The 26,748-nt window shown below is 40.8% G+C and overlaps 1 protein-coding gene across 1 annotated transcript in view; it reads left to right on the forward strand.

Annotated features, from left to right (window-relative positions):
• The window catches only part of HLCS (holocarboxylase synthetase), a 171,824-nt gene that overhangs the window by 15,048 nt on the left and 130,028 nt on the right, over positions 1 to 26,748 (forward strand). Inside the window, exons 4-5 of the mRNA XM_058799979.1 lie at positions 143 to 1,020; positions 4,225 to 4,407. Of these exons, the coding sequence (XP_058655962.1) occupies positions 143 to 1,020; positions 4,225 to 4,407 (1,061 nt within the window). The remainder of the gene's footprint in view (positions 1 to 142; positions 1,021 to 4,224; positions 4,408 to 26,748) is intronic.

Below are 26,748 nucleotides of genomic sequence, written 5' to 3' on the forward strand. Positions count from 1 at the left end.
TTGTTGCATCAAATAAGTGAAATTCTTGCTGTTACAGGGAATTGTACTGAAATTGAATTCTGCTGTTTATGACATTTACCCTAACCCTTTTAATCTCATTATTTGAACCCTTTTTTTTTTTTTTTATTTTTACCTTTTCCAGCTGTCCATTTAGAGGAATCGGCTCTGAAGGAGTTGGCGAAGCAGAGAAAAGAGGAAGAGGAGAGCACAGACATGGATGCAGTAACTCCTGCTGGGAAATCAGGGTTAGCACCAGCTGAGGAGGACAAATCCAGGCTGGGAGAAGAAAGGGAAAATGAGGGAGCAGGAGGTGGGGAGCAGCACCACCTGCACCTCTCCAGCTGCCACGAGTGCCTGCAGCTGGAGAGCAGCACCATCGAGTCGGTGAAATTCGCCTCAGAGGAGAACAGCCCCGAGCTGCCCCAGGGCTGCGGCAGCACAGGGCAGGACAAGGAGCTCCAAAATCTGCAAAAAGGCGTCAGAAGGATAAACCTGGCTGGGAAACCCCCGAATATCTTGATTTACCTGGGCTCCGAGGCTGCCGAGGGGAGGCTGGAGCAGGTGAAGGCCGTGCTGAGGGAGTGCATCGGTGCCGAGAGCTACGCCCTGTACCAGCTGCACCCGGAGCGGGTGCTCAGGGACCCCTGGCTTGAAAACTGCCTGCTGCTGCTCATTGCCACCCAGGAGCCCCTCCCTGAGGGCATCCACAGGCAGTTCATGGCCTTCCTGTCCAAAGGGGGCAAGGTCCTGGGCCTTTCCTCCTCCTTCACCTTCGGGGGAGTGCAGATAAAGCACAAGAAGAAGCTGAGGAGGGTGGTGCACGAGCTGGTGGTGTCCAAACGGGACAGCAGTGAGGTGAGGCTGAGCCTGCTGCTCAGTGGCTCTGTGTTTGAGGAGGGCACCAAGGGAGATGGCAGCAGCAGGGGGAAGGTGCTGAGTCGGCTGAACAACGCTGCTGAGGACGCAGTGATGGTGCACCTGAGCCACGGCAGCAGTGGGGGAGAAGCCATCCTTTGCCAGGTACTGTGAGCAGGGGGAATTCATTTCCTCCTAAAAAATCGTTCCCATTGCGTGTTCTTGGGAATTCCTGTCAAGGGGATGTGTGGAATCATGGAGTGGTTTGGGTTGGGAGGGAGGTGAAAGATCATTTTGTGCCACTCCTGCCATGGCAGGGACACCTTCCACTGTCCCCGGTGTCCAGCCTGGCCTTGGGCACTGCCAGGGATGCAGAGGCTTCACACCTTCATTGGGAATCCCATCCCATCCCTGCCCACCCTGCCAGGGAGGAAATTGTCCCTACTATCTGATGTAAAGCTGTAATTTTTCAGTGTGGAGCCATTCCCTGTGTGCTGTCCCTGCATCCCCTGGCAATTGTCTCTCTCCAGCTTTCCTGGGGCTCCTCCAGGCCCTGCAAGGCCACCCTGAGCTCAGCCCAAAGCTTCTCCTGTGCAGGTGAGCAATGCCAGCTGTGCCAGCCTTTCCTGCCAGCACAGGAATATCCTGAAACTCACCCAGTGCCACCCCTGCCATGGCAGGGACACCTCCCTCTGTCCCCAGTGTCCAGCCTGGCCTTGGGCACTGCCAGGGATCCAGGGGCAGCCACAGCTGCTCTGGGCACCCTCCCAGGGAAGGATTTTCCCCAGTTCCCACCCAGCCCTGCCCTCTGGCACTGGCAGCCATCCCCTGTGTCCTGGCACTGCCACAGGGACAGGGACTGAGGCACAATCCAGGTCTCCAAGGGATTTTCCCAAGTTCACCAGGCCATCAGTGGGATGGGCCAAAACCACAACAGCCACGGCACGAGGTTTGCCCGGTGTGAGGATTGGGCAAAGGGTGAGAAAAGTGCTCAGAGGGGAGAAGGAATCACAGGTTCAGACAGAAAAGCAGCCAGAGAATCCCAGAATGCCAGAGTGGTTTGGGCTGGGAGGGGTTTTAGGGATCACCCAGTGCCACCCCTGCCATGCAGGGACACCTCCCACTGCCCCAGGTGCTCCATTTATTGCTGGTTTTTGTAGGCAGCTGTGCCACCCAAATCCAGGAAATGGATTTGATTCTGTCCCTGCAGGTTGAGCTTTGCTGCTCCCTTTCCATTGATCCTCATGCTGTAGTAAAACTCAATACTGCAGAGGTTTTCCTCAGGAAAAGGAGAAGAGCATCAGAGCACAGCTTCAAAAATCAGATTAAAAGGATTGCTGTGATATTTTATAATTCTGAATGACTTCCAGTCTGGATTTGAAAAGCCTTTATTGTTTCCAGGCAGTGACATCAGCCAGGAAATATTCTGGCAGATTTGTTTCTCTTTTTTCTGTGCTCCTCTGGTGGCTGGGTGTGTCCTGCCTCCTTTTTAATGTATTATTTTTACAATTATGAAATGGTTTGGGTTGGAAAGGATCTGAAAATTATCTCATCCCACCCCTGCCATGGCAGGGACACCTTGCATTGTCCCAGGCTGCTCCAAACCTCAGTGTCCAGCCTGGCCTTGGGCACTGCCAGGGATCCAGGGGCAGCCACACTCAGTAATTTCCCTGAATTTCAACGAAAATATGTAAAACTTAAAGAACATCATGAAATTCTGCAGACTGGAAGAAATGAACAAAAATAAGGGCTTTATTTAATAGCAATAAATGAATCTGCAGAGAATACAAGTGTGGGTTCTTTGGGGTTTTTTAGGATTAAATGTGTGAGAGGGGATTTCTTGTTGGCGCTCAGATGTTTATCAGTTCTTATCTCTGTCACATCTCACAAACCCTGAGCTCTGCAGCGCTTCACTCCAACAAACTAAAAATGGAGACCTGTCTCTCTCTCCAAGGCCTTTGAAGGCTAAACTAATTAAGAAATGACACTTAAATTATTTTTACTTTTGACCTAATGACTAACTACTTACGGTCTGTAATGTGGATTTTTTTATCCAATGACACAAAACCACCCAAACCCAAGGAGAAGAAGGAGGAGCAGCCTCCACCCCAAAACCTCCATCTTGCTCTCTCTCTATTTTTGTATTCTAAACCCTTCAGCTCTGAGTTTCCCACCCTGTGATATCACACACTTCTGTTCAAACTCCACACCTTTAATCTCAGTTTTATTATTGAATTTTGGAAGCTTCTCCAGGCCCTCAGGTCAGTGCAGTGTTCTCTTGGGGGTCAGTGCCTGGCAGCACAGAAATTCTCAAATTCAGGGTTCCAACTTACAAGGGCTTTGAAATATCTTGGAAAAGCAGAAAAAAAAGAGCCAAAGAAGAGTTTATGAAGGATATTTTTCCCTCTTGCATTTAATTTCAACTTCTAAGCATCTGTTTTGAGCATGAGGAGTGATTTTCTATCACATGAAAAAGTAACTTTTTAGGCAGAGGAGTTTCTTTATCTGCACTGATTTCCACTAAATTCATGGGAATTGCTTGAGTTCTCCACACCTTGTACAAGTTCTAAAAAGCTCTTTCAATTTTAATATAATTTTAATGGAATTTCAGTTTTAATGAAATTTCAGTTATAATGGAATTTCACTTTTAATGGAATTTGAACTTTAATGGAATTTGAACTTCAATCGAATTTCAGTTTTAATGGAATTTCAGTTTTAATGCCGTTTTAATTGCAATGGAATTCTGTTCATGTGCAAAATAGAAAATGGCCAACCTTGCTGTTGGTTCTGGCAGACCTGAAAAGCAGAAAGTTAAATTTAAGTTGGTAAATCCAAGTTTGATCAGCTCCTCCAGGAAAAGTTTATTAAGAAGGGAATTTTTTGGGCAGGTTTCAGAGGAAATTGTGGTGCACTGATGTTTCTGAATGGGAAACTGATTTTCTCTTTTTATTTATCCTGCCAGGCCCATTTGGAGCTGGAAGTTCTCCATACCTTGGACAACTTCTAAAAAGCTCTTTCAATTTTAATATAATTTGAATGGACTTTCAGTTGTAATAGAATTTCACATTTAATGGAATTTCGGTTGTAATGGAATTTGAACTTTAATGGAATTTCAGTTTTAATGGAATTTCAGTTTTAATGCCGTTTTAATTGCAATGGAATTCTGTTCATGTGCAAAACAGAAAATGGCCAACCTTGCTGTTGGTTCTGGCAGACCTGAAAAGCAGAAAGTTAAATTTAAGTTGGTAAATCCAAGTTTGATCAGCTCCTCCAGGAAAAGTTTATTAAGAAGGGAATTTTTTAGGCAGGTTTCAGAGGAAATTGTGGTGCATTGGGAAACTGATTTTCTCTTTTTATTCATCCTGCCAGGCCCATTTGGAGCTGGACAGCAATTCCATGGATGTGCAGACTGAGGAGGATTTTAATTTGCTCAAAATGAGCAATTCCAAGAGATTTGAGGTTCTCAGGGAGATCCTGACCTGCCTGGGGCTGAGCTGTGAACGGAGTGAAATTCCTGAATTAACCCCCATTTACCTGCTCTCTCCTGATGAGGTAAGCTGGGGTTTACCCTGCCAGGGAAATTCAGGGTTCTCTTAAAAATTCAGAGTTCTCTCTGCTTTTGTTTGGAGAGTTTTCAACAGGTGTTTCAGGTAAGGAAAAAATCTCATTTTTAATCCATCAGTTTTGGTTCCTGCTAGAAGGAATTCTGAATTTCACCACAGGGAAATTGTGCAGGGTTAAATTATTTATATTTCTATATTTCTGGTAAGAAGTTTTTAATGCTGTTCCATTTGAAGGCTGCTTTAAAAACCAGGATTTTTTTTTTTTTTAATATAAAACAAAGATAAAAAATTAATCTCTTGATATTAAATCAAGATCAAATTTCCAAAAGAGGAAATGGTGAAGAGCAGAGTGCGGGGAATGGGCTGATGGCACAGGGAAATCAGTCCCTGATTCCTGAGGGTGTTGCAATATTTCCTGGGAATATTTGAAATTCAAATGTCAGCTCTCAGTGCTGCTCCCATCCACGTGAGACTCTGCTCTGAGCAACTGTCAGCAATGTATAAAAAGGGATTTTCACTTGTTTTTCTTTAAAATATAACTTCAAAATTTGTGTGGGTTGATTCTCTATTTGTGTGGCAATGTGGAAACAAAACTAAAACCCATTTCACCTTTTTGGTTGTATTAAAAATGCCCCAGACACAAAGTTTGTTTATTGAACTCTTCCTATTTTTGTTCTCCTCTTTCACTGCTTTTTTATATGATTGTTTCTATCCAATGCCTTTGGACTTCTCAAACATATAAATTAAAATTCAGCTAATTTCTATCCAAACTTGCCATCTAGTGGCATATTCCAGGGTTGCAGACCATCAAGTAAAGATATTTTAACTGTATATTCTTCAGTTAAAGTTCATACCACAATTAGTTTTAAAAATTTAAATAATTAAGTCTGTTAATAAATTATTTTATTCCTAAACTTTATTAATTTTTATGTGGTTTCGTGTGATTTTAATTGTTTTATTCACATATTTTAATGGTAGTTTTGCTGTGTGTAGTCATTGTTTTAATGTCTTTCCTTTTAGCTTTGATATAATTCCAGAATCTTGTGTAAAAGGAAATTGCAACTTGTAACAACAACAGTTCCTAATGAAGAGAGAGCACATTAAAATAAATAATGAATGTGTTAGAGTTTAGCTTTTCACAAATTATTTATTTTTCCACACCCATCCTGTTCTCCATAGGTTTCCTTGCTTTCCCAGAGAGCCAGGAGATACCAAAAATGTGAATTATTTGAGGAAATCCTTAATTGTATTGCCAGCAAGTGATTTTGGGATGATTTTCTTAGACTTCCCTGTAATAAAAATGCCACAATTAGCCAATTAATGATCAAGCAAGCTCAAGGTCCTGTTAGCAGATCCACAAATAATGAGAAATAATTTTATATTGCTGAGGCTTGGCAGCTCAGGAATGATTCCTCACCCCCACACTGGAGTTTCTGTTGTGTTTAAAATCTCCTGGTTCAGATTTTCTAATTCATTTTAGGAACCCCAAGCTCCTTTCGCTTATGAGGAAAAAATAATAATTGGGTTTGTTCTGCATTTTTTACTCTGTTAAGAAAAAATGAAGCTGAGGGTTTTTTTTTTTTTTTTTTTGGGATAATTTTAAAATTCTTTCAGTTTTAAGTGCTGGTTTGGGGGTTCTTCAGTTTAGAGCAGAGCTGTAAATTCCGTGGGATTGATTCCCTTGGTGCCTCGTCCATCTTTCAGCAGAGCTCTCACCACACCTGGTTCCTGCTGCCTTTGGGGCATCAAACAAAGCTCTAAACTTCTAAACTTTATTCTGTGAGCAAAGAGCTTCTCCTCATTTGCCTTTGCTGAAATTCCTGGAAAATCTGAGTTCCTCTGCGTCATTGTTGAGATGCTGTTAATGATCCCCTCACACCCGTGCTGCTGATGGGTAGAAATGTGATTATTAAGAATTTAGGATGTTCCTCTCCGCTCTGGGAGAGTTGCTTGGTTCCTTTTGCAGAATTTGAAGCTGTTCTTGAGGGGTGGGTTGGAATTTTTTTACTTTTCCCCCTCAGAATTCACATTTTGAAGTTTGAATTTCCAATGCACGGAGCTTAAAAGCACATTCTTGCTGCATGGGTTAAAAAAAGCCAGCAAAACATGAGCAGAACTGGAATTATAATATTTTAAATTCAGATTTTAAATCCAAATTATTATATTGCAAATCCAAAATTTAAATCCAAAATATAATATAATATAATATAATATAATATAATATAATATAATATAATAATATTATTATATTATATTATATTATATTATATTATATTATATTATATTTAAATCCATATTATATTATGTTATATTATTTTATATTACATTGCTTTATATTATATTACATTATATTACATGATATGATATTACATTATATTATGTTATATCATATCATATCATATCATATCATATAATATCATATCATATCATATCATCTATATTATTTAAATCTATATTATATTATATTATATAATATAATATAATATAATATTATATTATATTATATTATATTATATTATATTATATTATATTATATTATATTATATTATATATTATTTAAATCCATATTATATTCTATTATTTTATAGTATATTACATTATATTATATTATATTACATTATAATATTTGCTCATCTGAAAACTTGAGTAAAAACTCCTCAGGCTCAAAACTTTTTGTGTTTTTGAGTAATTCAGTAGCTGGGGCAGGATCAGCTCAGAGTCTTGCTGCATGGGTTAAAAGAAGCCAACAAAACATGAGCAGAATTGGAATTATTATATTTTAAATCCAGATTTTAAGTCCAAATTATTATATTGCAAATCGAAATTTTAAATCCAAATTATATTATATTATATTATATTATATTATATTATATTATATTATATTACATTATATTTAAATCCATATTATATTATGTTATATTATTTTATAGTACATTACTTTATATTATATTACATTATATTACATTATATGATATGATATTACATTATATTATATTATGTTATATTATCATATAATATTATCTATATTATTTAAATCTGTATTATTTAAATCTATATTACTTAAATCTATATTATATTATATTATATTATATTACATTACATTACATAACATTACATTACATTATATTATATTATATTATATTTAAATCCATATTATATTATGTTATATTATTTTATATTACATTACTTTATATTATATTACATTATATTACATTATATGATATGATATTACATTATATTACATTATGTTATATCATATCATATATTATCTATATTATTTAAATCTATATTATTTAAATTAATATAATGTAATATAATATAATATAATATAATATAATATAATATAATATAATATAATATAATATAATGTTATATTATATTATATTATATTATATTATATTATATTATGTTATATTATATTATATTATATTATATTATATTATATTATATTACATTATAATATTTGCTCATCTGAAAACTTGAGTAAAAACTCCTCAGGCTCAAAACTTTTTGTGTTTGTGAGTAATTCAGTAGCTGGGGCAGGATCAGCTCAGAGCAGATTTCCACACCTCGGTTCTGGGGTGGCCCAGTCTGCTTTTAAATTCCAGCCCCATGATGTCAGCCAAGAAAATGTGGAGCCACTTTATCCTGAATAAATCTTCCTTTGAGGATGGGGAATTTGAGCTCAGCTCACACTATAACCAACCCTGATTTCAGGGTGCATTTGGAGACAGTTGTGTCTGAAATATTTCCATGCATATTCACGGCTGGTGTAGGGCTTGAGATTCAACTTCAGGGGTTCATTTTTAAATTTCCAATGCTGAAATCGGGGGTAGTTACACTGAAACTCCAGAGTTTTTATTACTATCCAGGTTTTTGGTTTATAAGTGAACCAAAATTTTGTGTAATCTACACAAAATGGGAGATTTGTTGTTTTCTCTTACCCTCAAAGCATGAGCATCATCCCTGACTTACAGACAGCAGAACAAAAACCAAGAGCTCCTTGGAATTATTTATTCCAGAAAGGAAATTTACTCATTTCTCTGGCTCAGAAGTAAAATAAGAGCTGAGAAGAATCTTAAATGACCAACAGACAGTGAGAGAATTGAATAAATCACTGATAAATTAAATGACCAACAGACAGTGAGAGAATTGAATAAATCACTGATAAATTAAATGACCAACAGACAGTGAGAGAATTGAATAAATCACTGATAAATTAAATGACCAACAGACAGTGAGAGAATTGAATAAATCACTGATAAATTTATTAAATGACCAACAGACAGTGAGAGAATTGACTAAATCACTGATAAATGTATTAAATGACCAACAGACAGTGAGAATTGACTAAATCACTGATAAATTATTAAATGACCAACAGACAGTGAGAGAATTGAATAAATCACTGATAAATCCATTAAATGACCAACAGACAGTGAGAGAATTGAATAAATCACTGATAAATTTAATAAATGACCAACAGACAGTGAGAGAATTGACTAAATCACTGATAAATCCATTAAATGACCAACAGACAGTGAGAGAATTGAATAAATCACTGATAAATTTATTAAATGACCAACAGTGAGAGAATTGACTAAATCACTGATAAATCCATTAAATGACCAACAGACAGTGAGAGAATTGAATAAATCACTGATAAATTATTAAATGACCAACAGACAGTGAGAGAATTGACTAAATCACTGATAAATGTATTAAATGACCAACAGACAGTGAGAATTGACTAAATCACTGATAAATTATTAAATGACCAACAGACAGTGAGAGAATTGAATAAATCACTGATAAATCCATTAAATGACCAACAGACAGTGAGAGAATTGAATAAATCACTGATAAATCCATTAAATGACCAACAGACAGTGAGAGAATTGAATAAATCACTGATAAATTTAATAAATGACCAACAGACAGTGAGAGAATTGACTAAATCACTGATAAATTTAATAAATGACCAACAGACAGTGAGAGAATTGAATAAATCACTGATAAATTTAATAAATGACCAACAGACAGTGAGAGAATTGACTAAATCACTGATAAATTTATTAAATGACCAACAGTGAGGGAATTGACTAAATCACTGATAAATCCATTAAATGACCAACAGACAGTGAGAATTGAATAAATCACTGATAAATCCATTAAATGACCAACAGACAGTGAGAGAATTGACTAAATCACTGATAAATCCATTAAATGACCAACAGACAGTGAGAGAATTGAATAAATCACTGATAAATCTATTAAATGACCAACAGACAGTGAGAGAATTGAATAAATCATTGATAAATTTAATAAATGACCAACAGACAGTGAGAGAATTGAATAAATCACTGATAAATTTATTAAATGACCAACAGACAGTGAGAGAATTGAATAAATCACTGATAAATCCATTAAATGACCAACAGACAGTGAGGAACTTAAATAAATTACTGATAAATCATTTGTGCCTAGCATTTTTACCTTTTTTTAATGTATTATGTGTATTAATTGAAATGAGCAAAAACTTTTGTACTTGAAGGCTTTTCCCAGTTTGTTTCTCGGCTAAAAATGAAAATATCTTTTAGGGCAAAGTAGCAAAAAAAAAATCAGATGAAGCAATGTAAATGCATCCGTACCAATAAAAATGGGTATTTGCTGAAGCACCTTACTGGTTTTGGGGAATGGATTTAATATATCTTATTTAAAACTAATATATCTATTTAAAAATTCACCTAAGGACTGATAGCGGTGCTATCAATTAAGAATATTTGAAATTTAACTCCATGATTTTTTCCATCATTTTTTCCATCATTTTTTGCAATAAATGCAAAGGACTTTGTTGGGGTGCAAGGCTTTGAGTCGCCTGTGTGTGCAGGGAGGGCGGGTTTGCATTTCTGGTTTTGTGTTCTTCCCCCTCCCCTCCTGAAATTCACTTTTTTTTCTTTACAACCAAATCTTGCAAACCCAGAAGGGCCACAGAAATCATAAAGCAAACTTTTTTCAGTGTTGGCATTCATGGGCAGTGTCAATGTCTGCATTCTAATCCTGATTCCTGCTGCTTGCTGGGGCTGGAGTGTGGTTCTGAAGGGAATTGTTCTCCAGGAATTTGGGTTTTGACAGTCTGTGCCTCATTGTTTTCCTCTTTTTGCTCATTAGCACTCAGAATAATGAAATTATGCAGGGATTGTGTCCAAATTCAGCAGTTCAGAGCTGCTCTGGCCTGGTTTTTGTATCAGTGATATCTCCTCTTGTACCCGAGTGAACTTGTAACACTTGTCACACAGTCCCATGGTGGAATAAATTCTGAGTATTTTAGCATCTTTTAATTCTTTCTCCCCAGTCTTCTATTAGTCTGCACACTTTTATTCATGTAGTTTCCTCACGGAACTGTTGGTTCTTGGGTGAAATTTGTAAACTTTTGGGCTCCAGGTATTGGCTAGAGGTAAAAGCTTAAATTAAGGTGAGTTTGTGGAGGAGATTTTGCAGCAGTTCTGATGCCTCAGGTTTGAGCTTTTCTATTTTTCAGGTTCTGTGCTGCTTTAGTGTGTGGCTCTGGGTTCACATTCAGGGATGGTGAGCTCTGTGCACAGAGCAGGGACACAAAACAATTCCTGCTCCAGCTGGGCACCAAGGACAAATGAGCCAAATCTCAGCCCAGGAGCACAAACCCCGTGGGCTGGAGAGAGAAAAACAAGCAGGGTGGGACTGCAGGGCTAAAGCTGCAATGGGACAATGAACTGCAAGGTGCAAATGGAGCAGAACTGATCCCAGGGACAGAGCCCGTGCCCGGCCGTGCATTTTGGGGCCATTTTGGTTCATCCTGGGTGCAGCCCTGGCTGGGCTCTGGTGCTGCCCAAGGTGCATCCATGGAGGAGATGCTGTGAATAAATCCCTGCTTTATTCTGGAGCTCTGCCCAGCTCTGCTCTGGGGCAGCCTGCACAAGGCATCAGTGCAGGGCAGGATGATTTTCACAGGTGCTTCTGTGCTCAGCCCTGGCAGTGAAAAATGAGAGTCACAGAATTCCAGAAATATCAAGGCTGGAGGAGCCCTTCAGGATCACCCAGTGCCATCACCCCAATCCCTGTCCCCAAGGCCACATCCAGACTGCTCTGGGACAATTCAGTGACTCCAAACCTCCCTGGGCAGCTCAGCCCAAGGCCTGACCACTCTGCCAGGGAAATTTTCTGTGCCAGTCTCCAACCTGAGCCTGCTCTGGTGCCATCTGAGGCCATTTCCTCTCCTCCTTTCCCTGCCCCTCCTGGCAGGAGCTGTGCAGAGCACTGAGGTCCCCCCTGAGTCCCCTTTTCTCCAGGCTGAGCCCCCCCAGCTCCCTCAGGGATTCTCCAGCCCCTTCCCAGCTCCATTCCCTGCCCTGGACGCGCTCCAGCCCCTCCAGGCCCTGTTTGAGCTTTTCCTTGTCATGGCTCTCTTCAGATGCAAAGAGCTTGCTTGGATCACTGAGGGACATTCAATTAATGCCTTGCCTTGAAAAATTGTTTTGTTCTCAAACAAAAAAACCCTTTTGCCTTTGTCCAGGGGAGGAGAATGGAGCTGGGAAGGGGCTGGAAAACACAAACTGTGAGGAGCAGCTGAGGGAGCTGGGGGGGCTCAGCCTGGAGAAAAGGGGACTCAGGGGGACCTCATTGCTCTGCACAGCTCCTGCCAGGAGGGGCAGGGAAAGGAGGAGAGGAAATGGCCTCAGATGGCACCAGGGCAGGCTCAGGTTGGAGACTGGCACAGAAAATTTCCCTGGCAGAGTGGTCAGGCCTTGGGCTGAGCTGCCCAGGGAGGTTTGGAGTCACTGAATTGTCCCAGAGCAGTCTGGATGTGGCCTTGGGGACAGGGATTGGGGTGGTGGCACTGGGTGATCCTGAAGGACTTTTCCCACCTTGATAATTCCATGATATCAGGAATAGCAACAGTGACTGCAGGTGGAAGGCATGGAGAAGAAGATGATGAGGACTAATGGCACAGAAAAATTTTTGAAGAAAATTTTTTTGTCTCTTTGTTCAGAGGCAACTTTTTGAAGCAATCCTATAGTGCAGCATGGCTGTGAAACTATAAAAGGCTTTTTACTGATTTGTGAGGCAAAAATTCAGCTGGTCAATTGCGAGATTGTTTAGCCTGGTGGGAAACAGAATTTGAGTGACAAATGAGTTTTTTTCTGGGTGCCTCCTGTAAATTTGGCTTTGAGGTGAAGGACGGCAGGGCTGGATGGGATCTTGGCAATGAGGAATTGTTCCCTGGCAGGGTGGGCAGGGGCTGGGATGGAATTCCATCCCTGCATCCCTGGCAGTGCCCAAGGCCAGGCTGGGCACTGGGGCTGGAGCAGCCTGGGACAGTGGGAGGTGTCCCTGCCATGGCCGGGGTGGGATGAGATGATCTTTAAGGTCCCTTTCAACCCAAACTATTCTGGAATTCTCTAATTATTAGAGGGCTGGATCACCTCCTAATTTGCTCACTCTCAAAACTTTGTTCAGCCCTTTTCCTGGAGCTGTTTTTGGGGAGCCCTGGGGTGCTGCAGGTGTTCCCAGTGCCCTCCCCAGCCCTGAGCAGTGTCCCTGCCCAGCTGAGCCACTTTGGGGCTGTCATTCTGTTCAAATCACAGGAGTTTCTGCTGCTCCCAAAGCTGGGACGGTGTTTGCCAGCAGGGGACACTTCTGAGCTGCATTTCAAGAGCAGAAAAGGGATGGAAAGCACTTTATGCACAGTGTGTTGCAGATAGATTTGCATGTAAATATCTTTGCGTGTTTGCAGCAACTGCCCCTGTATAATATTCCCTCAGTTGGAAGGCAGCCTTTGAAATGGCACAGGAATCGACGGCATGTAGTGTCAGGGTACAGTAAAACATTCCCAATTAGGAAATCTTGGTGGGAGGTGAAGGGAATTCCAAATGTGGAGCCAAGTAATTCCAGGTGGTGCTTGAAGATACCTTTTCCTTTTCTGCTGTTTATCTTCAGGGAATATTTGCCATGTATTTAGGGGAGAGAGGAAGGGAAATCTGGCAAACATTGCCTTTATTTTACACTTCTCTACTTCAGATTTTGTCTTCCTGCTTGCAGGATGGCAGCAAACATGCTGTTCCTGTTAAACAAGCACATTTGTAGGCACATAATAATGAACAGCATTCTTCCTTTGCATTATGGTTTGTAAACAACTTTTGGGCCGTGTTTTGATTCAATAAATGTTCTTGAGGATCATTTGGAAAATGCCGGAAGCTTTGAGGAGTGAAAGCAAGGCTGCTGTTTATAGCAATCTCCATAAAAAGGGGCTTAATGCTGCTGTGAGAACTCAAAGTTAATGCCTTTTGTACCGAGCAGCATTTAATCTTTGTGTGCAGCCAACTCTGATGTGAAATTATGATGTGCTGGCATGCGACCAAAGTGCCACTCATGGAATTGGATTCTCTCATGTTTCAAGGCTGGCTTCGAGTCAGTGTGCATGATACTTCACAACCCCTTTCGTCAGCAGGCTTGTTCCTTCTGTACTGGAGAGAATGGAAAATGTCATTATCCCCCCAGAACGGCTTATGTAATATATATTTTAAACATTTGTGATCCCTGCCTGCTGCTGGCTTCTCACTCTGGAGATGACAGAGAGCAGCAGAGAGCATTTGTTGAGTCCACGTTGCTCAGCAGAGTGCTGAGGCTGACTTTTCTTAATTTCAGTTTTATCTCACAGTTTGGGATGGGGATCTAAATTTAAAAAACCAAACGTGGTGGCAGATTGACCCAAATTCAGGTGTCCATTCTGCCTGGCTGGGAGGGCTGCATTCCAGTGCCTGGGTGTGGGTTTTGTTTCAGCACTCCTGGCAAAGCCTTTGGAGCCAGGGCTGCCCTGGAGCAGATGGGGGATTTTGGGGAGCAGGAATCCCTGCCCTGCGACAAACACCCCGCATTTGGCACTGCTCTGACCTCACTGCTGAGGATCTGACTAAAGTGGGGGATTTTGGGGAGCAGGAATCCCTGCCCTGTGAGAAGCATCCCGCATTTGGCCTCACTGCTGAGGATCTGATAAAAGTGGGGAGCAGGAATCCCTGCCCTGCGACAAACACCCCGCATTTGGCCTCACTGCTGAGGATCTGACAAAAGTGGGGGATTTTGGGGAGCAGGAATCCCTGCCCTGTGACAAACACCCTGCATTTGGCCTAACTGCTGAGGATCTGACAAAAGTGGGGAGCAGGAATCCCTGCCCTGCAACAAGCACCCCGCATTTGGCCTCACTGCTCTGACCTCACTGCTGAGGATCTGACAAAAGTAGGGGATTTTGGGGAGCAGGAATCCCTGCCCTGTGACAAACACCCTGCATTTGGCCTCACTGCTGAGGATCTGACTAAAGTGGGGGATTTTGGGGAGCAGGAATCTCTGTCCTGTGACAAACACCCCGCATTTGGCCTCACTGCTGAGGATCTGACTAAAGTGGGGAGCAGGAATCCCTGCCCTGTGACAAACACCCCGCATTTGGCCTCACTGCTGAGGATCTGATTAAAGTGGAGGATTTTGGGGAGCAGGAATCCCTGCCCTGTGACAAACACCCTGCATTTGGCCTCACTGCTGAGGATCTGACTAAAGTGGGGAGCAGGAATCCCTGCCCTGCAACAAGCACCCCTCATTTGGCCTCACTGCTCTGACCTCACTGCTGAGGATCTGACAAAAGTGGGGGATTTTGGGGAGCAGGAATCCCTGCCCTGTGACAAACACCCCGCATTTGGCCTCACTGCTGATGATCTGATAAAAGTGGGGAGCAGGAATCCCTGCCCTGTGACAAACACCCCGCATTTGGCCTCACTGCTGAGGATCTGACAAAAGTAGGGGATTTTGGGGAGCAGGAATCCCCGCCCTGTGAGAAGCACCCCGCATTTGGCCTCACTGCTCTGACCTCACTGCTGAGGATCTGACAAAAGTAGGGGATTTTGTGGAGGAGGAATCCCTGCCCTGTGACAAACACCCCGCATTTGGCCTCACTGCTGAGGATCTGATTAAAGTGGAGGATTTTGGGGAGCAGGAATCCCTGTCCTGTGAGAAACACCCCGCATTTGGCCTCACTGCTGAGGATCTGACTATAGTGGGGGATTTCCAAACATTAAAAAAAAACCAAAACCCCTCAAGATTCCCTGATGTCCATGGGGCCTGCAGCTAATTTATGGAAGTGGGACTGGGAAAATGAGAGCGGGCTTGGCATCAGCTGGAGCCTGGCGAGGTCCTCTCGAGTTACCATTGCTCAGAAATGACGCCTCCTTCCCACAATGGGAAATTGTTGTGGGGCTTGTCTGACACTTCCACTGGGGCTCCTTTTGTAGCTTCACTTCTAAGCACATTATAGCCAGAATGTATGTTTAATTAATGTATAATTTAGTTAAAGGGGCAAGTTGGATAAATATAGGGATAAATAAATGTATAGGACCAAGAGGAAATAGAAGTGTCCTGTTAAATTGCTCTCGAAAATATAAAAACTTCAGCTGCTTTTGGAACACTGCACTTGCAGCATTCCGGTCTTCTGAATTTGTATTTTATTCCTTTGAAACGCTGCACTTGCAGCACTCAGGTCTTCTGAATTTGTGTTTTATTCTTTTGAAGCACAGCACTTGCAATGCTCAAGTTTTCTGAATTTGTATTTTATTCATTTAAAACACTGCACTTACAATATTCAGGTCTTCTGAATTTATATTTTATTCCTTTGAAACACTGCATTGGCAGGATGCAGATCTTCTGAATTTCTATTTTATTCCTTTGAATAAAAACCTGCAATATTCAGGTTTTCTGAATTTGTATTTTATTAATCTAAAACACTGCACTTGCAATATTCAGGTCTTCTGAATTTGTATTTTATTCCTTTGAAACACAGCACTTGCAATATTCATGTCATCTGAATTTGTATTTTATTCCTTTGAAATATTGCATTGGCAGCATTGAGGTCTTCTGAATTTGTATTTTATTCCTTTGAATAAAAACCTGCAGTATTCAGGTTTTCTGAATTTGTATTTGATTCCTTTGAAACGCTGCATTGGCAACACTCAGGCTTTGTGAATTTGTGTTTTATTCCTTTGAATAAAAGCCTGCAATATTCAGCTTTTCTGAATTTGTATTTTATTCATCCAAAACACTGCACTTGCAATATTCAGGTCTTCTGGATTTATATTTTATTCCTTTAAAACACTGCATTGGCAGCATTCAGGTTTTCTGCATTTGAATTTGATTCCTTTGAAACGCTGCACTTGCTACACTTGCATCTTCTGAATTTGTATTTTATTCATTTAAAACACTGCATTGGCAGCATTCAGGTCTTCTGAATTTGTATATAATTCCTTTGTATAAAAACCTTCAATATTCAGGTTTTTTGCATTTGAATTTTATTCCTTTGAAACGCTGCATTGGCAGCATTCAGCTCTTCTGCATTTGTGTTTTATTCCTTTGAATGAAAACCTGCAATATTCAGGTTTTCTGAATTTGTATTTTATTTCTTTGAAACACTGCACTTGCAGCATTCAGGTCTTCTGAATTTGTATATAATTCCTTTGTATAAAAACTTTCAATATTCAGGTTTTCTGCATTTGAATTTTATTCCTTGAAACGCTGCATTGGCAGCATTCAGCTCTTCTAAATTTGTATTTTATTCCTTTGAATCTCTGCATTTGCAACATTCAGGTCTTCTGAATTTGTACTTTATTCCTTTGACAATCCAGTTGTCCAACAATGTGCAAAACCTATCTACAACACAGAGTTTATTACAGAAGTTTATCCAGCCGGATTTATTCTGGAGAATTAAAATGGGAGTTTATTTAGAATTATCACTGTGGTGTTCCCAGGGTTTGTCCCTGGGCAGACACTCCCAAAACCCATTGACAGCTGTGCCTGGTGCAGCAGTTGGTGGGAAGGGGCAGCTCAGGGGTTTTTGGGTCCATCCCTGGCGGTTCATTTCCAGCCATGGTGGAAAAATGTGGGAATTCCATGTGCAGGGAAGGGGCAGCTCGGGGATTTTTGGGTCCATCCCTGGCGGTTCATTTCCAGCCATGGAGGAAATGTGGGAATTCCATGTGCAGGGAAGGGGCAGCTCGGGGATTTTTGGGTCCATCCCTGGCAGTTCATTTCCAGCCATGGTGGAAAAATGTGGGAATTGCAGGTGCAGGGAAGGGGCAGCTCAGGGATTTTTGGGTCCATCCCTGGCAGTTCATTTCCAGCCATGGTGGGGAAATGTGGGAATTCCAGGTACAGGGAAGGGGCAGCTCAGGGATTTTTTGGTTCATCCCTGGCAGTTCATTTCCAGCCATGGTGGAAAAATGTGGGAATTGCAGGTGCAGGGAAGGGGCAGCTCGGGGATTTTTGGGTCCATCCCTGGCAGTTCATTTCCAGCCATGGAGGGGAGGAAATGTGGGAATTCCATGTGCAGGGAAGGGGCAGCTTGGGGATTTTTGGGTTCATCCCTGGCAGTTCATTTCCAGCCATGGTGGAGGGGAAATGTGGGAATTCCATGTGCAGGGAAGGGGCAGCTTGGGCATTTTTGGGTCCATTCCTGGCAGTTCATTTCCAGCCATGGTGGGGAAATGTGGGAATTCCATGTGCAGGGAAGGGGCAGCTCGGGGATTTCTGGGTCCATCCCTGGCAGTTCATTTCCAGCCATAGTTCCTGCCATGGTGGGGAGGAAATGTGGGAATTCCATGTGCAGGGAAGGGGCAGCTCAGGGATTTTTGGTTCATCCCTGGCGGTTCATTTCCAGCCATGGTGGAAAAATGTGGGAATTCCATGTGCAGGGAAGGGGCAGCTCGGGGATTTTTGGGTTCATCCCTGGCGGTTCATTTCCAGCCATGGTGGAAAAATGTGGGAATTCCATGTGCAGGGAAGGGGCAGCTCAGGGATTTTTTGGTTCATCCCTGGCAGTTCATTTCCAGCCATGGTGGAAAAATGTGGGAATTCCATGTGCAGGGAAGGGGCAGCTCGGGGATTTTTGGGTCCATCCCTGGCGGTTCATTTCCAGCCATGGAGGGGAGGAAATGTGGGAATTCCATGTGCAGGGAAGGGGCAGCTCGGGGATTTTTGGGTCCATCCCTGGCGGTTCATTTCCAGCCATGGTGGAGGGGAAATGTGGGAATTCCATGTGCAGGGAAGGGGCAGCTTGGGGATTTTTGGGTCCATCCCTGGCAGTTCATTTCCAGCCACGGTTCCTGCCATGGTGGGGAGGAAATGTGGGAATTGCAGGTGCAGGGAAGGGGCAGCTCAGGGATTTTTGGGTTCATCCCTGGCGGTTCATCTCCAGCCATGGAGGGGAAATGTGGGAATTCCAGGTACAGGGAAGGGGCAGCTCAGGGATTTTTGGTTCATCCCTGGCAGTTCATTTCCAGCCATGGTGGAAAAATGTGGGAATTCCATGTGCAGGGAAGGGGCAGCTCGGGGATTTTTGGGTCCATTCCTGGCAGTTCATTTCCAGCCATGGTTCCTGCCATGGTGGGGAGGAAATGTGGGAATTCCATGTGCAGGGAAGGGGCAGCTCAGGGGTTTTTGGGTCCATCCCTGGCGGTTCATTTCCAGCCATGGTGGGGAAATGTGGGAATTCCAGGTACAGGGAAGGGGCAGCTCAGGGATTTTTTGGTTCATCCCTGGCAGTTCATTTCCAGCCATGGTGGAAAAATGTGGGAATTGCAGGTGCAGGGAAGGGGCAGCTCGGGGATTTTTGGGTCCATTCCTGGCAGTTCATTTCCAGCCATGGTGGAAAAATGTGGGAATTCCATGTGCAGGGAAGGGGCAGCTCGGGGATTTTTGGGTCCATCCCTGGCGGTTCATTTCCAGCCATGGTGGGGAAATGTGGAAATTGCAGGTACAGGGAAGGGGCAGCTCAGGGATTTTTGGGTCCATCCCTGGCAGTTTATTTCCAGCCATGGAGGGGAGGAAATGTGGGAATTCCATGCGCAGGAAAGGGGCAGCTCAGGGGTTTTTGGGTTCATCCCTGGCGGTTCATTTCCAGCCATGGTGGGGAGGAAATGTGGGAATTGCAGGTGCAGGGAAGGGGCAGCTCAGGGATTTTTGGGTTCATCCCTGGCGGTTCATTTCCAGCCATGGAGGGGAGGAAATGTGGGAATTCCATGTGCAGGGAAGGGGCAGCTCAGGGATTTTTGGTTCATCCCTGGCGGTTCATTTCCAGCCATGGTGGAGGGGAAATGTGGGAATTGCAGGTGCAGGGAAGGGGCAGCTCAGGGATTTTTGGTTCATCCCTGGCAGTTCATTTCCAGCCACGGTTCCTGCCATGGTGGGGAGGAAATGTGGGAATTGCAGGTGCAGGGCAGTGGGGTTTGGCATGTGCCTGTCTGCCTGACACGATGCAGTTCTGGAGTGAAAAGCTGATTAAAGAGCAGCTGTTGGCCGAAATCACAAAGTTTGCTGGAGTTCCTGCTGGTTTTTTTCCCTGGGGTTGCAGTGGGTGTTCCCAGCAAGCAGAGCATGTTTTATTTTAATAAACCACCGTACTCACTTGGGCTGGTGACACGGATGACAAAGGATTTAGGGGAAAATGGAGGCAAGGTTTGCTCAGAAGGAAAAGAGTAAATCGGAATGCATCTTGTGCTGGCTGTTTTCGTGGTATTTGTATTTTTCTCCTCCCAGGAAAAGTTTCCTGTGTGAGGTATCAGGGCGACCTGTATTTTACAGTTAGGTCATGCAGAGCTGTTCTTGACGGGATAAAGTGATTTAATTTCAGGAATTTCAGCTGGTCACAGTTTTGTCTGTGCCAGCATTTCCTAAAGGATCCACAGCAGGGATGAAGCTTGGTCCTGCACCTGTATAATTCCATAATTCTATATATAGTCTTGTGTGTGTGTGTTAATATGTTTAAAATTATGAAATTATTTAAATCTGTAAGATTTTATTGTATTATTCACATTGGCCACCTCAAGTTGCAGAAATTGCCTCCTTTCTTTACCCATTTCTCACTAAACACACAAGATTGTGTTAATATGTTTAAAATATGTAATTATTTAAATCTGTGTAAGATTTTATTATATTAGTCACATTGGCCACCTCAAGCTGCAGAAATTATCTCCTTTCTTTACCCATTTCTTACTAAACACACAAGATAATGTGTTAATATGCTGTAAAATTATGTAGTTATTTTGATATGTATTAGTATGTGTTAAATATATATTAATATGTATTAATACATATTAAATTATGTAGTTATCTTAATATGTATTAATATGTATTTAATTAGTCACGTTGGCCACCTCAAGCTGCAGAAATTATCTCCTTTCTTTACCCATTTCTCACTAAACACAGAAGATAGGTTAATATGTTTAAAATGATGAAATTATTTAAATCTGTGTAAGATTTTTTTGTATGAACCACATTGGCCCCCTCAAATTGTAGAAGTTATCTCCTTTCCTTACCCATTTCTCACTAAACACACAAGATGATGTGTTAATATGTTTAAAACCATGAAATTATTTTAATCTAGGAATAATTTTATTGTAGTAGTCACATTGGCCACCTCAAGCTGCAGAAATTATTTCTATTCTTTACCCATTCCTGACTAAATACACAAGATATGTTAATATGTTTAAAATATGTAATTATTTAAATCCGTGTAAGATTTTATTGTATTAGTCACATTGGCCACCTCAAGCTGCAGAAATTATCTCCTTTCTTTACCCATTTCTTACTAAACACACAAGATAATGTGTTAATATGTTGTAAAATTATGTAGTTATTTTGATATGTATTAGTATGTGTTAAATATATATTAATATATATTAAATTATGTAGTTATTTTAATATTTATTAATATGTATTGTATTAGTCACGTTGGCCACCTCAAGCTGCAGAAATTATCTCATTTCTTTACCCATTTCTTACTAAAAACACAAGATAATGTGTTAATATGTTTAAAATTATGTAGTTATTTTAATATGTGCATAATTTCATTGTATTAGTCACGTTGGCCGCCTCACATTGTAGAAGTTACCTCCTTTCCTTACCCATTTCTCACTAAACACACAAGATAATGTGTTAATATGTTTAAAATTATGTAGTTATTTTAAGATAATGTGTTAATATGTTTAAAATTATGTAGTTATTTTAAGATAATGTGTTAATATGTTTAAAATTATGTAGTTATTTTAATATGTGCATAATTTCATTGTATTAGTCACGTTGGCCGCCTCACATTGTAGAAGTTACCTCCTTTCCTTACCCATTTCTCACTAAACACACAAGATAATGTGTTAATATGTTTTAAAATTATGTAGTTATTTTAAGATAATGTGTTAATATGTTTAAAATTATGTAGTTATTTTAATATGTGCATAATTTCATTGTATTAGTCACGTTGGCCGCCTCACATTGTAGAAGTTACCTCCTTTCCTTACCCATTTCTCACTAAACACACAAGATAATGTGTTAATACGTTTAGAATTGTGAAATTATTTTCACCTGTGTATAATTTCATTGTATTAGTCACATTTGCCACCTCAAGTTTCAGAAATTAAGCAGTTCTCTCCTTTCCTTGCCCATTTCTCACTGAGCACGCGGGATAATGAAAGTGAGCCCGCGGCCCAGAGGAGAGCCGGGCGCTGCAGGCCCGAGGAAAGCTGGGGTGAGGGTTCTCCTCCATGGAGTGTGCAAATCAGAGCATGCTCTTTGACTGATGAGGATAAGAACTTCTTTTCTTTTTTTTCCTTTTTTTTTTTTTGGGGGGGGAGAGCAGAAATGCAGAGGAAGAGCTGGTGGGTCTGGTTTGGTAGCAGACGAAACAGCAGAGGCCTTGTGGGAGGAGGAGAGAGGGGAGTGGGGCAGCAGCTGAGGAGCAGAGGTAAGGAGTGAGGCTTGAACACGCGGAAAATAACTTTATTTCTGTATTTCCCAGCATTCCTACAGCTGCTGGGTGTGCTGTGCATCTCTCATAATTTTAGCTGTAAAATCGGTGCTGCTTTGCACTGATGGTTGCACTAAAATGTGGGGCAGGGTTGGGTTTTTACAGAGTCACTTCCCTGCTCTGGTGTGGGTTGTTTCTCATTTGTTTCTCAAGCCGGTGCTAAATTGTGCTGCTGAGTTTATCTAAGAAATGTTTTAAGAACGACTTCGGGAAACATTTCAAAATGCACTTCTTAATTTGTAAAAGAAACCAATAAATGTAGAATTAAAATAACAGTAAAAGCCAGGCAATAGCAGGATCAGCACTGAGGAGATTTTAACAAGAAAAAGAATATTTTCTTCAGTTTGAGAGTATTAATTGTAATAAATTTATGATTTTTGCACGTGGTGAGAACTGAAATTTGGAGTTTAGATCATTTAGAAGCTGAAGTCTTTGGAAGTGGGGTCACAGATTGCTGAGTCTCAAAACATTTGCTGCACAAACAACCCACATGTAAATTTTTAGTCAGCTTTTTTCCTTTCAATATAAACTTACTTAGAGAATTTCATGCCTTAACAACTTCACACAGAGAAACTAAATAAAAAATAAAGCTGTTTTCATTTGCTGAGAGAATAAAAGAGAGATTGTGGGTATATACGGATATTAATTTGGATTATTGAACCGTTCACTTACGGCTCCTTTTTTTAGGGATTGTTTTCTGATGTTACACGTGGAACAAAGAAATTAATCACAATTTCTTTTGTAATTTAGCATTCAGCTGCCGAACAGGTCATAACAGAAGTACAAAAAGTTACATTGGTCTCAATGTTAAAATAATTTCAAGGAAGAGCAGCATTCAGCTGGAGAAAGTGTCTCATGTTAAGAGCTGTGCCTGGATGTTCTTTGCTTGTGGAATAGAGTCAACTTTTAGGAATTAAAAAACATCTTAAAATCCTCAGGAGTTTTAGAAACTGCTTTTGTGAGAGCGTGTCCCAGCATTTCCATGGAGTCAGAAGGGATGCAAATCAGTTCCAGGAGGTCTTGCTGAAATTCTGCTGCGAGATAAGGAACAATAATTCTGGTTTGATGCACGATTGTCAAGATCTGAATAAAAAATTGCATCTGGCATGTTTTGACTTTAGAACTTACTGCATGAAGTGAGCAATTACCCCAGCATTTTTCTGGTCTGGAAGACATTTCTTCTTTCCAAGATGGAATTCTTGGGTTTAGGGGTAGTGAGTGTAGCACAGCTCCCTGTCAGGAGCTTTTATCTGCTTATTTTCCATTTTTAAACTGTGTTTTGGGTGTGGGATCTCAGTACAATTATTCGCTGATGGAAAAGAAAATACAATAGCTGAAAACAAATGGTAATTCTTATTTTTTTTGCTTCGTTGGAGAGAGGGGCATTTCCCCAAAGTTACCATAAGCAGCATGAGCTGCAAATTAAAATCAATATTTGAATTACCAAGGTTCTTGTTAGAAATACCTGGAAACATTTTTAACTGTCCTTCTGCCTTTAGAATATTTCTGTCATTATTTTAAATGAACAGAGTTGGGGGCTTTTTGCAATTACAGGAGGTTTTTCTTTCTTTTCCTTTTTTTCTTCCTGTTTTAGCCACTTTTTTCTTCCTGTTTTGGCATATTTTCCCTTTTCTTCCTGCTTTATCCATATTGCTATTAATAACACACACTGATATTAGCAGATATTGATAATAAACCATTTTGATATTAAAGCACATGTGAGAGGGTGTTGGATTGGGTGTTTCAGTCCAGTGATATTTCTGAATATCCAGAAAAGATAAGGGTTTGCTTTTGCTATCTCTGCAGCACTTCTGGAGGTGGAAGTGGATTTTTCTCCAGTTATTTCCAAGCTGTTTTCCATCCTGCACAATCCCCTCTGTTTAATTAGCAGCCCGGGATAAGCAGATTGGACATTTTGAACTGCAATAAACTTTATTATAATTCTTGCTGCCCTCACTGCTCCACAGATAAAAAATTCCCCATCTGTTCAAGGAAATTTTTTCCTCTTTTAAGCATTTGATGATTTGGTATTTGATAATTTTGCTGGTAGAATTAAACTTTCACAGCAACTGTCCCAATCCTGATTTTTTTTTCCCACTGGTTTGGCAAACCGAAAGCACAAATCAAACTTTAAACTCAAAATTAAATAATCATTGTTTTGCTCACAGTCTCCTGTTTCTCTGGCAGTTTTGTTCAAGAAACAGATCCAAACTTATTTATCCTCATTTAACCAAGGATAAATTAATCAATCACTAAATACCATGTATTGATATAGATTTTGCCTGGTTTGAGTGCATTAGTTTGTGTGTAACTATGCTGGAAGTGCATTTTAAACTCCTTTTTCTGCATTTTAGTACTGATTTAAGTAATCCCTCAAACTTTTTCCTTCAGGACAGTTCATTTTAGAAGTTACCTCCTTCAGTTTGGGACTATTTATTATAACATAATGATTTTCTACAGAGTTGCATTTAATCAGTTAAAAGTTTATTTTTGGAGTGGATTTGTGGTAGAATTAAAAATCTTGGGTCCTTTTGTGACGCTAAAAAAAGAGAAACAGCCGAGGTCAGGACAGACTCGGAGAAGCAGGGCCTGCGACAAAAACCCTTCTGAAGTGGAAACCGGGACAGAATGAGGTGAAGCAAATCCTTGCCTGGATTAATACAAAATTTTGGGGTGAAAAACCATCTTTTTCAGATGTGCAGTTCTATCAAACAGAAGTGAGAGATGTTTGCAGGCACTGTGGTTTGATTTTAGTGAATTTTGAGTTCTCTTTGGGCTGGGTTCACTTCGGGTTTACTCCTGCTCACAGTGTGGAGCACAGATATCTGCAGGGGCAGGGACAGGTGGTTCTGCTCACAAATAAACCGGGAAAATCCCAAATCCTGCAGAATAAAGAATAAAAGAATTGTCAGAAATGCTCCTCCCTGCCTCGGTTTGGCTCTGTCCTTTTCTCATTCTTTGAGTGAATTTCCCCAAAATCCTGAATTTCAGCGCTGAGCTTCCACTTGGGGCCTGGAGATCCAAACGTGCCCTTGTGGATAGGAGCCCGTGGTGTGTTGGACTTGAGGCAAACCCTGGCTTTGTTCCGTGAAATTGGACCTTGTTTTGTAAGATTTAAATGAGTTTTACGTCCTATTTTAAAGAATAAATTAAATTTGAGGTTTTTCTTTCCCCGTTTCTCCCTGAAATGCTTTCAGCTCCCTATGGAGCTCGTTCTTGGATCCGTAAATCCAAGGTGCAGCCCAGGATTGGGTCTCCATCTTCCTGGGTTTCCTCTGGGGAAAAATATTATTCCTTTTGCTCAGAACAAGGTTCAAAACCAGCAGGGCAAAGTGTTGCATGTGAAAAAGGAGAAAATAATGAAAACCCACGTGGCTGGGAGAGCTGTAAATGGAATTTGTAACATCCATTCTCACAACTGAGCATTGTGTGAATACCGTGTTTAAATATTGTATTTTCAGCCACATTTCTAAGAAAAATTTTTTAATTTCTGATAAACTGGGCATTAGTGAGGCTTCTTTCAAGGTTCAATATTTGCTATCCAAGTTTTACATTGTTGTGTATGTATACAATGTATTTTTGAAGCATGAAGCTTCTTTGATAATCTGCTAAATAAAAAGCAGATTTACTTTCTAATTTTTTTTACTTTCATTGTTCTTTACTTTAAAAAAAATAACCCCATGCTGTCAAGTTAATTTTTAAAAAATGTATTTGATTAGCAAAGAGATTTTAAATGAAAATTAATTAGTGGCAGCTTAATACTGGGTTTTGGAGCAGGATAACAGACCAAGTGTATTCTTGCCATTTTAGTGTAAAATTCCCAAGAAATTCTTCCTTTCCAAGAAGTTTCTTTTGAAATTTGGAGACCACTCTGCCATCCTGACAGTGTTATAGAAAGGAATATGAAATTCACAGTCCGTGCTGAACATCAGCTGTGCAGCTTTGGGGCTGTGCTGGAATCCCCGAGTCGTCATACTTTTATTAATGTTTTTTTTACTTTCTTTATTTTCTACCTTGAAAAAATATCCTCATGCTGTCACGTTCATTTTTTTACAATATCTTTGGTTAACAAAGAGATCTTAAATGAAAATTAGTGGTAGATTATTACTAGGTTTTGTCTTTGGAGCAGGACAACACACCGAGCGTGTTCTTGCCGTTATAGCGAATCAATCCCAAGGAATTCTTCTTTCCAAGATGTTCCTTTTGGAATTTGGAGACCTGACTGTAAACCTGACTGTGTTTTAGGAAGCAATATAAAATCCACGGTCCATTTTTGCACGTGGTGAGAAGTTAAATCTGGAGTTCAGATCATTTAGAAGCTGAAATGTTTTGAAGCAGGGTCACAGATTGCTGAGTCTCAGAACATTTCCCGTGCAGTTTGGGGGCCGTGCTGGAATCCCTGAGTTGGGGCACTTTAAATTTTGGTTTTTTTACTTTCTTATTTTTTGTACTCTAAAAAAA

This window comes from Ammospiza caudacuta, chromosome 2 (assembly GCF_027887145.1).
Source record: "Ammospiza caudacuta isolate bAmmCau1 chromosome 2, bAmmCau1.pri, whole genome shotgun sequence".
Lineage (NCBI taxonomy): Eukaryota > Metazoa > Chordata > Aves > Passeriformes > Passerellidae > Ammospiza > Ammospiza caudacuta.